Raw genomic sequence first — 13,242 nt, 5'->3', positions numbered from 1 at the left:
GCCAGAAAAACTGGAAATAGGGATTATAAAATGCAGCCAGTAACTTCATTTAATCCAGCACATCTGTTGCATATGACCCAAGGGATAAGTAAAAAATTTCCAGAAGGAAGTATGAGGATTTATTTGTTTGTTTTTGTTTGTACAGAAAGAATTCATACCCAGTGATTCAGAAGAAAATTGAAAATTGAGCTTATTCTGTTGGAACCTTCTGAGATCTTTAAAGGAAAGACAATTCAAACGTCTGTCTATTGTCCATGTTCATAATAGATAAAATTGGTAGTGACTGATCACTTTTTAGGAACTATGTTTTCATCTAAATGATCTGTTACTTTTTTTAGGAATTATATTGCTTTGCTCCATCAGTAGATCTTTCCAAGCACCCTTTTGAAAAGGTGGGGAATGGGGGGAGAAGGTCAGCTGGAAGCAGGTAAAATACCTTCTCTCCTAATACATTCTGATTCTGACTGGGTAGAAAATAGTCTCATAACTTGGGCTTCATACAGAATAATGAAAAAGGAAGACCTAGAGATTTTCATATCATAGTTTTTCATAAGTACCTCAGTAGAGAATTAAGCAAATTTTTGAGAATCAAAGGAATTGGGATTCGTCAATAAGCAAAATAAAAAGGTTACTTTCGCTTTGAAGCTCATATTCTAGTTCAGGAGCCAACAAACTTTTTCTGTAAAAAAAAAAAAAAAAAATATATATATATATATATATATATATATATATATATATATATAGTAAATACAGTTGACCCTTGAACAGTGCGGGCTTGGATGGGGGAAGGGGTGCCAACCTTCTGTGCAGTCAAAAACCCACATATAACTTATAGTCAGCCCTCCATATCCACAGCTCCTCTGTATCCCTCCATATCCATGGATTCAACCAACAGAGGATTGTGTAGAACTGTAGTATTTACTATTGAAAAAAATCCTAGTGTAAGTGGATCCGTGTAGTTCAAACCCGTGTTGTTCAAGGGTCAGCTAACTTTGCATGTGGCCATGTTTCTCGAAAATTTATTTATAATAACAGCGAGGTGGATTCGGCCCATGGGCCATAGTTTTTCAACCCCTATTCTAGTAGGTGGAAACAATAAGTAAATTAGAGTATGTTAGGTGGTAAGTGCTTTAGGAAAAAGAAAAATAGAGCAGAGTAATCAAATAGGGAGTATGATGAAGTAGAAGTTGACAGGATGGACCTCACTTTGGTCAAGAAAAAGAGGAGGAACCAGCAAAGGAGACTGAAAAGTTAGTGACTGGTGAGATGGAAAGAAAACCAAGAGATGGTGATGTCCTGGAGATGCATTGATTATTGGGAAGAAGAAGGGAACATCTATCAGATGTTGGTGGTAGCCCAAATAAGAGGAAGGCTGAGATTAGACCATTGGATTTAGCTATGTGTGGGTTGTTAGTGACCTTGATGAGCAGTTTTGGTGGAGTGGATTCAAGAGAGAATTGAAGAGAGAGAGTGAAAACAGAAGAGTCTTTTGAATGATTTTGTTGTAAAGGGAGCAAAGAAATGGAGCAGTGGGAAAAGAAGGATCAAGAGAAGGTGTTTCTTTTTTTTTTTAAGATAGAATAAATAATGACATGTTTGAAAATAATCCAATAAAGGGTAGGGGGAAATGATGTAGGAGGGTAGAAGTGAATTGCTAGAGCTGTGTCTCTGAGTTGGTGAGGGGATGGGATCTGGTGTATAAGTGGGGATTGACTTCAGATAGGTGTGATGTTGGTAGGTGGAAACGTGCTGTAAAGAGTCTGTAGTTGTTGTTTTGTGGCTTCAATTTTCTGATTAAAGAACTATCGATAGAAAATATGAAAGCTGAAGTTTTGAGGCTTTATATATACCTATTGGCTTTAACTTTTAGTACCAGCATTTCAGGGATCTTTGGTGACTTACTAAAATGCTTTTTATTGTGCCTTCTGAGAGGGTTATAAACTTAAACCTGCAAATTTGTATATTTTAAGGATTAAACCCTACATTATGAGATTAAATAATGATACATGTAATGTGTGGCACAGCGCCTGCTATCATGTAGAATGTAGAGTCAGTATACATTGCACTAGGCTTACTTTATCTCTTTGGTCCCAAAAGATACCTTGTCATAGTTTTAAGTGTTATATAAGTTAGATTTTGACAGTAGTAAGTTTATATGCTAAATTTAAATCATAGGTCCCTTTGACATCTCTCCTAATGTTCTTCCTTCTTCACAGTATGGTCTCTCTTTATACAGTGACTAGTAATATTACTGGCTCCAGCAATCAGGGGGAACTGTTGATCAGGGCTCCATAGATGGATGCTTGTTCTTTTAATGATTTTATCATATATTGCTATTTGAATTTCTTTGTACAATGAAAATAAGTTGGTTTTGTATACAGCATCCTCCTATAGATTGTAAGCCCCCAGAGATAGGTAATACCTCTTATACATTTCTAAGAAAATGTCCTAAGTAATAGTTTGTACGTAGAGGGCATTCAACAAATATGATGATTACTAAGTCAAGGTTCCATGTTCCTTTAGTTCAACTTAGATATTCAGTTCTTTAGGCCTTGCTCTAATTCAGGTCTAAGACTTTTCCACTATTCTGGAAAATTCTGGAGCTAAATTGTACCGGGCTTAATTGCAATTATTATAATTCCTCCTAGTATAGTTATTCCAAATAACTACCAGAGGAGATAATAACCAAATTTCACTTTGTAAGCACATAATAATAATAGAAGCATAATTGGCATATACAGCTGTTGGAATGCCATAAAAACTGGCATGATCATTAAAAGTAGTTTGTTAGAGAATAGTACTCAACTAAATATAGTATATTGGATATCAAAGTAAGATAGGTTGACTTTGTGTAACTACAAAAAAATTGCCTGGGTTACCTTCACACACTATCAAGGAAGTAATAAGTGAAGCCAAAGAAGTGATAGTCTTACCAAGTACTATATAATCTAATTGTGGCCAGGAACTGTTTGTGAAGAGCAAGTTGAAATGGCCATGTCATTCTGCAGTAGCCAGTGTCATTAAGAGAAGTAAGAGAACTGTTTTCCTTTATAAGAAGTAGCTGTGTTTAAGGCTTTACTCTTAGGTTTACTGATAAAGATAAAAATTTGAAGAGGCTATTTCCTAGGAGTTAGGAAGTAAAACTCAGCTATTCATGCAAATGACTGAGAAATTCTAAATCTGTTCAAATCTAGGTTCCCATTACATTTATAAGTTATTTCTAAAGCATCAGGGCATCCAACTTCATAAAAATATTTTAGATCTGTGGTCTTTTTTTTTTTTTTTAATCTGTCTTGTGTTGAAACTTTGTTTTCTTTATATTATAGGTCCAGTTGTTTACGTCTTGGATCTTGCAGATAGACTGATCTCAAAAGCCTGTCCATTTGCTGCAGCAGGAATAATGGTTGGCTCTATCTATTGGACAGCTGTAACTTATGGAGCGGTGACAGTGATGCAGGTTCACTATTTTATTCTATTTGACGATGTTACTTTTGATATGAAGATCAAACAGATTAAATAGATTTTTGTTAGGAGTTTTTAAAATTATTATTTGAACAAGTAATAACATTCTCATGGCTTAAAAATAAGAAAATATATAAAAGCTCTCTAGGGGAAAGTCTTCTTACTCCTCTCCTTCATTTGCCCAGGTTCCACTCTCCTCAGGTAGCCAGATATATTCTTCCAGACTTTCTTTGTGCGTATGCAAGATAAAATAAATATGTTCTCCCACACACATTATAGTTTTCCCCCCAAAAGGAAACGTATTAGAGCTGAACCCCCTTTTTCCAAAAACAATGAATTTTAGAGATCTTTTCACAAAGTATGGAGAAATCTGCATAGCATTCTTTGTATAGAATTTCAGCAGTTTACTAACCAGTCTCTTATTGATTAGACAGTTAGTTACTTCTAGTTTTTTGCTATTACGAAACAATGCTACAGTTAGTAACTGTTGATGAAAATTAGAATGACTTAAATTTCAAGATTTAGTCCCAGGCCCTTGACTCTTCTTTCTGTATACCTCTTCTTTGAAGATTTCCAGCCATCTTAACTGAGCGTTTTTTTTTTGTTTTTTTTTTTATAGATTTATTGATTGATTGATTGATTTTTGGGTGTGTTGGGTCTTCGTTTCTGTGCAAGGGCTTTCTCCAGCTGCGGCGAGCAGGGGCCACTCTTCATCGCGGTGCACAGGCCTCTCACTGTCGTGGCCTCTCTTGTTGCGGAGCACAGGCTCCAGACGCGCAGGCTCAGTAGTTGTGGCTCATGGGCCCAGTTGCTCCGTGGCATGTGGGATCTTCCCAGACCAGGGCTCGAACCCGTGTCCCCTGCATTGGCAGGCAGATTCTCAACCACTGCGCCACCAGGGAAGCCCCTTAACTGAGCGTTTTGTGTTCAGATCTATGTCTTTCACCCTAATCTTTTCCCAAAATCAGTCCTCTAAGAACAGCATGGCCCTTCTCCTTAAATGACCTCTTATGACTTCACACTCAATATTATTGAAATCAAACTTGTCTTTTCCTCAATTTGAAACCTAAATTTATTCTCTGTTATAATTTCTCTGTATCTTTGATTCCTACAATTATTTTCTCATCTACTCGATATATAGCCTACATTCTTAGGATTACCTTTAACTCTTTCTACTTCATAGCGCTGTATCCAGTCCACTGAGTCCAAGCAATTTCCATCTAGATATGTCTTAACATCTGTGGCTTCCTTTCCACAATCTTTAATACCTGACTTATTGTCTTTCTCCCATCATACCTGGATGGCTAAAGGAGCCTCTTGATTGTTTTCTTTAACTTCATTCTTTTCTGTCGATCCATCCTTCCAAATGAATCTTCCTAAAACAATACCTTTCAACGTTTTACTTCAAAGCTTAACGTCTCCTCTAACTTAAGCGATCATTTTCGAAAGCAGCACCTAGATTGGTTAAATGTTTCTTTTTTTTTTTTTTTAAATAAATTTATTTATTTTTATTTTTGGCTGCGTTGGGTCTTTGTTGCTGCATGCAGGCTTTCTCTAGTTGCGCTGAGCAGGGGCTACTCTTCGTTGTGGTGCGCGGGCTTCTCATAGCAGTGGCTTCTCTTGTTGCTGAGCACGGGCTCTAGGCACACAGGCTTCAGTAGTTGTGGCATATGGGCTCAGCAGTTGTGGCTCGTGGGCTCTAGAGTGCAGGCTCGGTAGTTGTGGCACACGGGCTTAGTTGCTCCGCGGCATGTCGGATCCTCCCAGACCAGGGCTCGAACCCATGTCTCCTGCGTTGGCAGGCGGATTCTTAACCACTGCGCCACCAGGGAAGCCTGGTTAAATGTTTCATGACTAACTCAGTAATGGTTAACACACTTTGGTTTGTAGATGATATAACTTGCTTTTCTTTAATATAAATTAAAGAGTACATGAAAGAAAAAGGGATCGAAGGGATTATATGTAATATTCTAGAAGTTGCACATAACCTATCTATGCAAGGTCCATAGTGAGCCGCCATTCTGGTTGCTCCATTAATAATCATGGTGAGACAGAATATTGCAATGCTTCTTTATAAAATGTTGATGACACCCCAGAAATCTGGATGTAGTCACTGGAATGAATCACAAATCATTTGTCATAGGATAGTGGATAAAGATTGAGAATCACTGACTTGAAAAAGATTCCATTTCCTTAACCTGGTTTGTTATGCAGTGTTCTCCACAATCTTAACTTCATTCTACTTTGAGGCCTATTGGGCTGTCTCCTCCAACCCATCCTTATGTTGTTTAGTTTTTTTACCTCTGTCCTTTGGCTTATGTCACCCTCCCTGCCTAATACCTGTCCTTTCAGTCCTTTCTCTCCGAATTTAAACCCTCCTTCCAGGCTTCGTTCAGCCACTTTCCCTCCATGAAACTTATCAGGCAACTCCTGCCCAGTGTGATTTCTTCTTCCTCTGCATTCATGACATTTTTATTCCTCAAATGGCAGCCAATCCTATGTTGACCAAGTGCTATATCTTATATAGATTACCTAAGTTATTTAACTTTTTATGTATTCAGGCCTTACTCTTCCTATTAGCAGGTAATTTCCTTGAGAAAGTAGAGACTATCTTATACGTAGGTGTTCCCTGTAGAGCATATACACAGACGTTAACTTTAAAAGGCTTTCATAAATAATGATTTTTTTAATATGACCAATTCTATCAGGTAGTAACAGGTTTGTTTAACTGATTATATGTTCTGTAATAATTTGTTAAGCTCCAGTAATGAGTATTAGTATATCATTAGATCAAGGAAGTTCAGGACCATTCACTAGGACTGACAAAGACCTGAAAACTTAGAGATTATACATTGTTTAATGTACAAATACATTATACAAAAGTATATTTTTACAGATGGGGAAACTAAGGCCCTCTGAGATTGAGTGATTTCTCTTTAAGACCTAATTGACCATAAGAAATGGGATGGCTCTTTTTGAAAAGATTTTAGGCTAGCACAGTCTTAAAAGAATTCTCGTAATTAATGAGACACTTCAACAACAGGAGCCAATTAAGGAAAGACTACCTTAACAGTATTTTAATTCAGTAAAAGTGAAAGATCATTTGAAATTATGAAAAAAATAAGTCTTGAGCTGACCCTTGAAGAGGATAATTTGGATTGGTAGAGAGGAGGAAATGATATGAGCAAGGAGACAAAAATAAACATGTTAATGGTGACAGAAAAGAACTAAAACGATGATAATGCATATATATATTATGTGTTACCATTTAGATATAACCTTCACATGTACTGTCTCACTTGAAAAGATTTTTTTTTTTTAGCCCAGAAATGGGAGCGATTAGCTGTGACAGTAGATAGCTCCTGTTGTGTGATTTAAGAGTATTCGGAAGACTTTTATCTTTCTGAATATTTGATAGCAGTCGTGCCCCCTACTCCATCAGCAGAATTTAGGATTTTCTTTTTAACACTTAACTATTTTTTTTCCTTTTGTTCTCTGACTTCTCTGAAGTTCAGGTAAATCAGATTAAGGAATCAGATCACTTTTTTTTCCCCATTTATTTCTTCATGAACCAGTCTTAGGTTCAATCCCTGTTCGTTGTAAAGAACTTGAATGGCCCCTTTGATTTAAATTTGTTGAAAAGACAACGTGATAGTTAACTTTTTTTTCCCCTAGCACCTGGCTGAACACCTTTCAAGCACCGATGCGTATAATTCTTGCAACAATCTTGTGACATAGATACTATCAATTATTCCTAGTTTACAGGTTCAGAGAGCTTACATGTCCAGTACCAGTACCACCTTCCAGCAAGGAAGAAGCATTAGGACTCCTGTCCCTAATCTAGGGCTCCTGAAATGAAAGCTGGCCCCAGAGGCAGCTGGAGCATTGTATCCGGGAACAGTGGAACACTAACACCCGGCCCAGCTCTGCTTCTGCCTCTGCTGTAGAGCAGCCCCCACACGCATTGTCCCTTCTTAATTGTGTTGCATTTAATTACCCTGAATTCTAAGGAAACCTTTTAGTTCATCGCTGTTCCATCCCCCCTTTTAAAAGTAGGGTTCTATAGGCAGTGCTTTAAAAGATCAAACCTTAATTAAAACTAACTCTTAGCTTTTTAGCATTGATGAACTGCAGGCCTAGCTGACTATGGAGATTTAGCTTTTAGCTCTTAAGCAGAAAAACAAACAAACCTGCAATTCCGTAGGCCTTGATTTTGTACATGGATAAAAAGGTCTTAGAGAAGACATTCTATAGTTCCTGAACCTAACCTCAAAATTTAAGTCTTGAAAATTATCTCTTTCTCAGTCTTAGGGCATAACATCAGAATGTACATGATCCTACACAAGGTTTGCTGGTTTTATATTGACCAAAGTTAAATCAGCCCCATTGCTTAATTCAGCTTTAATTTATTACCCTTAAGTCTGACTGTAGCGGCACGTAGTATGACACTATAGGTGTTACACTGTCCTAGTTCCTTAACATTTATATTTGCACACTTGTTTGATTTGATTGCCTCTTACCTCCAAAAGACATCTATTTAGCTCACCTTTTAATTCCCAGCACCTAGGCCTGTGTCTGGCACATAATCAGTATTCAGTTGAATGAATGCATGCAGGTATGCATGTAGTGGTCAGCCTCAACTTAAGCACAAAGCATGCCTCTTGATCACAGGTGGGGAAAATGGGCTTTTGCTCACTGTTTGCCCTAATTTCCTTTTTATTTCCTCATTCTTAGACACCTGGTTGGAAAGTTTTTACTGCTACCCATGAGGAATAAATTTTCCCTTACTATAGTCCATACCTGAATATTCACTTTGCTTTATATTTTTAAACCCTAAATTCTGAAAAGAAAACATAACCCAACAAAGGAATTTTTCAAATTTCTAAATTTGTTTGCTAACACTTTGGGAGTATTTAAATCACATTTAGTTATAACTTTAAAGTGATCATAATATTGAAAATAATAAAATGATATAAAAAATAGAGTGTCATGGGACAAGCATTATAGGTAAAGACAGTTTCTGGACTAATCCACTTTTGCTGCCAATGTGGGATATGTGTTTATGAAATGTGGTGAACCAGACTATTTCACTTTAGGGCAGCTCAGAACAACCACCCTTCACATGCAAGATATGAGGTTGTTAATTTCTACCTGGAAACACAGAAGAATATCAGATACTGATACCATGGGTTTTGACCATTTGGAAGAGGCTAGTCCCCTGTTCCTTAATGTTACATCTTGGTTAGATAAATTAATCATGCACAAAAGTCTGGGCTATATCCTTAGCTGAAATTTTAAAAGCACCCATTTTGGTCCTCTCCACATACTTTTTCTTTTTTCTTTTTTTTTTTTTTTGTTGGCCGCGCCACATGGCATGGCATGTGGGCTCTTAGTTCCAAGACCAGGGATTGAACCCGTGCCCCCTGCATTGGAAGTGCAGAGTTTAACCACTGGACCGCCGGGGAAGTCCCTCCACATAATTTTATAAACTATTTCTACCTGGATCAAGTCTGTTGTCTAGAATTTCAATTTGCCGTGACCATTGTCAGCTTCCTTATTTCACATCTCCTTGAAGTCCACCTAAAAAACTCTGCTATAATAGCTGACATAAAGGGCATCTCATTTTTGAAAACAAATCCCATTTACTTTTTCATGAGTTTGCTTTCCTGAGTAGATATTGTCCCTGGAGCTTTTAGTCTTCCCTACCTTCTTTTCTCCCTTCCCTCCTTACCTTTCCTTCCTTTCTTTTCCCTCGTCCCTCTCAGAGATATAGACAAAGACATAGATTGTCTATATCAACAATCCTTCATAGTTTAATCCTTAAGTGTGTACAGAAAAACTATAGAAACCTTTATAGTAGTCTCCTCATATCAAGCTGTGATACCTGGATGGGCTAAAACCCCAGGATTCTGAAATAGTCTCCCCTGTCATAACTGCCAAGAATAATCCCTCAGAGAAATATATTTAATTTGCGAGCATTTGAGACTTTTGGCTAAAGGGAGGTCATTTGAGACCTGTGAAAGAATTTTTAGGGAAATTTTCTAGTTAAAAGTAAGATGCTCACCAACAAAATGGCCATGTTGAGAGACATGTAAGACCGAGATTTATCAGCAAGTGAAAAGAATTTTGCCAGGAGGGGAAGTATGGAGATTCACACATGCGAATTAATCATGTCCTTCTTGCCCTCTCATATCTAAACCAATTGAGAAATAACCCCAAGACCCAGATGAGAGGGGAAGGATTGTTTTAGCTTTATTACCCCATAGATAGGCACCCTTGGGTTCCTGGATTAGAAAAAGTGACTGGAACCTGTAGCCAAAACTGGACCTCCTATTGCATTCCCTCAAATCTAGACCTTGGAATTGCATTTTAGGAGAGTTAGGTCTGTAGAGCAGGCATTTAGCCAGCCAGAGAAATCACACTCAATCCCAGACACCACTGAGCAGGGAGAAAGCCAAAGAGAAATGAGATTTCAGACCATCTCCTGAAGGCCGGTCCTGCCCCTTGGCTGGCTGTGCTTACCTCCTAGTAGGAAGAGCAGGAAAACAGTTGCTCTTCTGGAAGACACATGAGACCTAAAATTATAGCCCAGTCTAACCAAATTAAATAGAGGAATGGAAGCAAGAACCAGAAGTCCCCTCCCCTCTATTGAAATGTAATCAATGTGGGTTTTAAAGCTTTTATTCCAATGTAATATGAAACAGCTTGGGAGCTTTTCTTTTTCCCCTTGCATGAGAGACATTTCTTATAAATAAATCAGGATTGATAGCTTTCCAGCTTATTTTTAAAACTTTTTATTTCTGTATTCTTTTGAAATTAGCATTTCCTCTAAAATGAATTGCACTCAAGCATGCAACCCTTCATTAGATAAGGAAATGATTGGAGCAAATGCTATCTGTTTCACAGGTTGTAGGCCATAAAGAAGGTCTGGATGTTATGGAGAGAGCTGATCCTTTATTCCTTTTAATTGGACTTCCTACTATTCCTGTCATGCTGATATTAGGCAAGATGATTCGCTGGGAGGACTATGTGCTTAGACTATGGCGCAAATACTCAAATAAACTACAGATTTTGAACAGTATATTTCCAGGTAAGGCCCTTAATTGTGGTGGTAATGAACATACCAAATTAATCTTGTGGACGAATACTAACATGCGAAGATATTTTCGATATTCTGATTTATTAGCACTAATACCCTACATTTTTTTCTCTAGGGATTGGTTGCCCTGTTCCTCGAATTCCAGCTGAGGCTAATCCTTTAGCAGATCATGTCTCTGCGACCCGAATTTTGTGTGGAGCCCTTGTTTTTCCTACTATTGCGACAATAGTTGGTAAACTAATGTTCAGTAGTGTTAACTCTAATTTACAAAGGACAATCTTGGTAAGGTGGCTTTAATATTACTTTTTTCAAGTGACTATGCAAAAGAGAAAGAACTGTATATTTGTTTTTAAAAAAAAAAAAGAAGAATGGGACCATATAAATATTTATACTATGGCTCCTGTGCCTTAAGTCTCTATTTGATCCCCGCTGTCATCCAATAGCAATAAAAAGAGGAAGATCCACTGCAGTAGTTCTGGTCTTCTGGAACTATGCTGTGGGAGTTCTCTCCTGGGATATGCGTGAATCATTACTCCCAAAAGATAGTGTTGAAAAGTTTCTGCTCTAGGGTCAGATTGCCCAGTTCAAATCCTATCACAGACATTGCCTTGCTGAGAAACCTAAATAAAATTTCTTGATTTCTCTGTGCTTGTAGAATGGAGATAGTAATGGTAGCTACCTCAGGATTATTGTGAGGGTTAAATGAGATAATTCATTTGAAGTGCTAGCTCATAGTAAGCCCTTATGTTGTTTGATGTCATTATTATTGTTCCCACTTCTCCCCTCTGGTAGCAGCCTGCATATAATGCCTGGGCATTCTCTCTACTATATGAGAATGGATTTAGAGCTAAGTGGAAGGAAGATCACTCAGAGAGGATAAAGGCTTTCTGACCTCTAATGTCTATTCCTATCTTACCCCCTAGTAAAAAAAGAGAACTATTTCATTTGCAGTCATCTGAATTAGCAACAATGCCTGTGTCTTTTGTGATTTAAGTAAAATGATTTTTATTATGTTCCTCTAAATCTGCATTATAAAAAGCTAATTTTTTTTTTTTTAGGGTGGAATTGCTTTTGTTGCCATTAAAGGAGCATTCAAGGTTTACTTCAAACAGCAGCAATATTTACGTCAGGCACACCGCAAAATTCTAAATTATCCAGAGCAAGAAGAAGCATAAAACTGACTTCTCGTTGTTCTGCAGTCCTCTCATTCTTATGAGTCTGTTGTGTTGTTTTGATTCCATCATTAATGCACAGTAGTGGAGACTTGCGATAAGCTGCTGCTCTCATATTTTTAAGAAGTAAAATAAAGCACTTAGGGAAGGGGAAACCCTCTCAGTAATCACGGAACCTAAGGATGTGATTTGTTTTCATTCTTTTGTATGTACTTCTTTTATGGCAGTCATCTGAACCATTATTTTAGCATGGTGAACCTGAGTTTTGTTCATATTTTCTTCAGACAGAAATGTAAAGATCAAACTGTGCAAATATTTAAAAATGCACATGCCGTTTTATTCAAAGGCCTCTTTTGTACATGTTCATGTTCAGTGTTTTCTTAGAATCAGCAACTCAATGAAGGTACTATGAGGATTTTTCTCACTGGCATAATTTGATTACAAGCTAAACAGGAGTATATGTTAATATGAGGAAATGTAAATTAGTTATACATAATTAACAAACCAAAAATGTATGTAAACATTCAAATGATTATCTGAACAAATGCAATTTTGTTTTCTTTTTCTTAACCCATGTGATGTCCTCCAAAATGTGTAGGGTAAAAATTCACAGGGCTTCCAGATCACTTTTTCACTATTAAATTTTATTTATATAATGTTGACATCTCATAGTTCATATTGTAATTTTGACTCATGCAGTCTTAATTACTGTGTGTGTGTGTGTGTGTATGTGTGTGTGTGTGTGTGTGTGAGTGAGAGAGAGAGAGACAGAGACAGAGACAGAGACAGCGACATCAGGTCCTTCCATCACCGGAGTAAGGTTTTTAAATTCGTGTTTCTAGAAATTAGTTTATAGTAGTTTGAGCACAGAGAACGATTTGCAAAAAATCAATAAAGTTATTTTCCTCTCCTTTCTCATCGATTGTTATTCAGGTGTGTGTTGATCACCTCCTACTTCCCCAGGCACTATGCAAAGTGCTGTGGGGATACAGTGGTGAACAAGACAGACTTGGTTCCTGCTTTTATGTAGTTTAAAATCTAGTTTCAACAGGTAGAAAACCAGCAGTGAGTAAACCAAGGTGAGGCCTTGAGCTCTTTGTTTTTATACCAGTCAGTGAGGAAATAATTATGAAAACAAGTCTTGAGTAAATATTAAGGTCATTGTTTTTGTCAGATTATTATAAGAAAAAAAACAATACTAATATTTTTAAATTTAAATTGCTTGTCATACTGAGGAGGCTAGCACCTTAATAGTCACTGTTTAACTAGTTTTATATTCATTTTTCAAAAGCAATTATTTATTTTAAGCTGTTCAGTAGTGACCCTTTTAATGTTCAGCGATCTGGTCTTGGAGTTATTTTCATCAATTAGTATTAAGTTTTTTAAAGATAGTTCCAAAAACCCTATTTATTTTCTTGTTCACAGCATCTAATGCATGACAATATGAATGTTCCCCCTTACTGATAAGTGGCCACTTCTCTTTAGGATTGTAGCAAGTATAGATTGAGC

General features: G+C 37.2%; 1 protein-coding gene across 3 annotated transcripts in view; it reads left to right on the top strand.

The window, feature by feature from the left end:
- The window catches only part of MARCHF5 (membrane associated ring-CH-type finger 5), a 50,388-nt gene extending 37,741 nt beyond the window's left edge, over positions 1-12,647 (top strand). For 2 of the 3 annotated variants that reach the window (XM_061171719.1, XM_061171827.1), the window contains exons 3-6: positions 3,327-3,457; positions 10,369-10,552; positions 10,677-10,843; positions 11,620-12,647. In XM_061171719.1, coding sequence (XP_061027702.1) covers positions 3,327-3,457; positions 10,369-10,552; positions 10,677-10,843; positions 11,620-11,736 — 599 coding nt within the window. In that variant the 3' untranslated portion in view covers positions 11,737-12,647. The remainder of the gene's footprint in view (positions 1-3,326; positions 3,458-10,368; positions 10,553-10,676; positions 10,844-11,619) is intronic. The other variant, XM_061171758.1, reaches the window with a different exon arrangement.
- The last annotated feature ends 595 nt before the right edge of the window (positions 12,648-13,242 follow it).

The sequence above is a fragment of the Eubalaena glacialis genome, chromosome 1 (assembly GCF_028564815.1).
Source record: "Eubalaena glacialis isolate mEubGla1 chromosome 1, mEubGla1.1.hap2.+ XY, whole genome shotgun sequence".
In the NCBI taxonomy this organism is placed as follows: domain Eukaryota; kingdom Metazoa; phylum Chordata; class Mammalia; order Artiodactyla; family Balaenidae; genus Eubalaena; species Eubalaena glacialis.
Note: the sequence above shows the minus strand (reverse complement) of the source record. Positions and strands in the feature narration are given on the sequence as shown.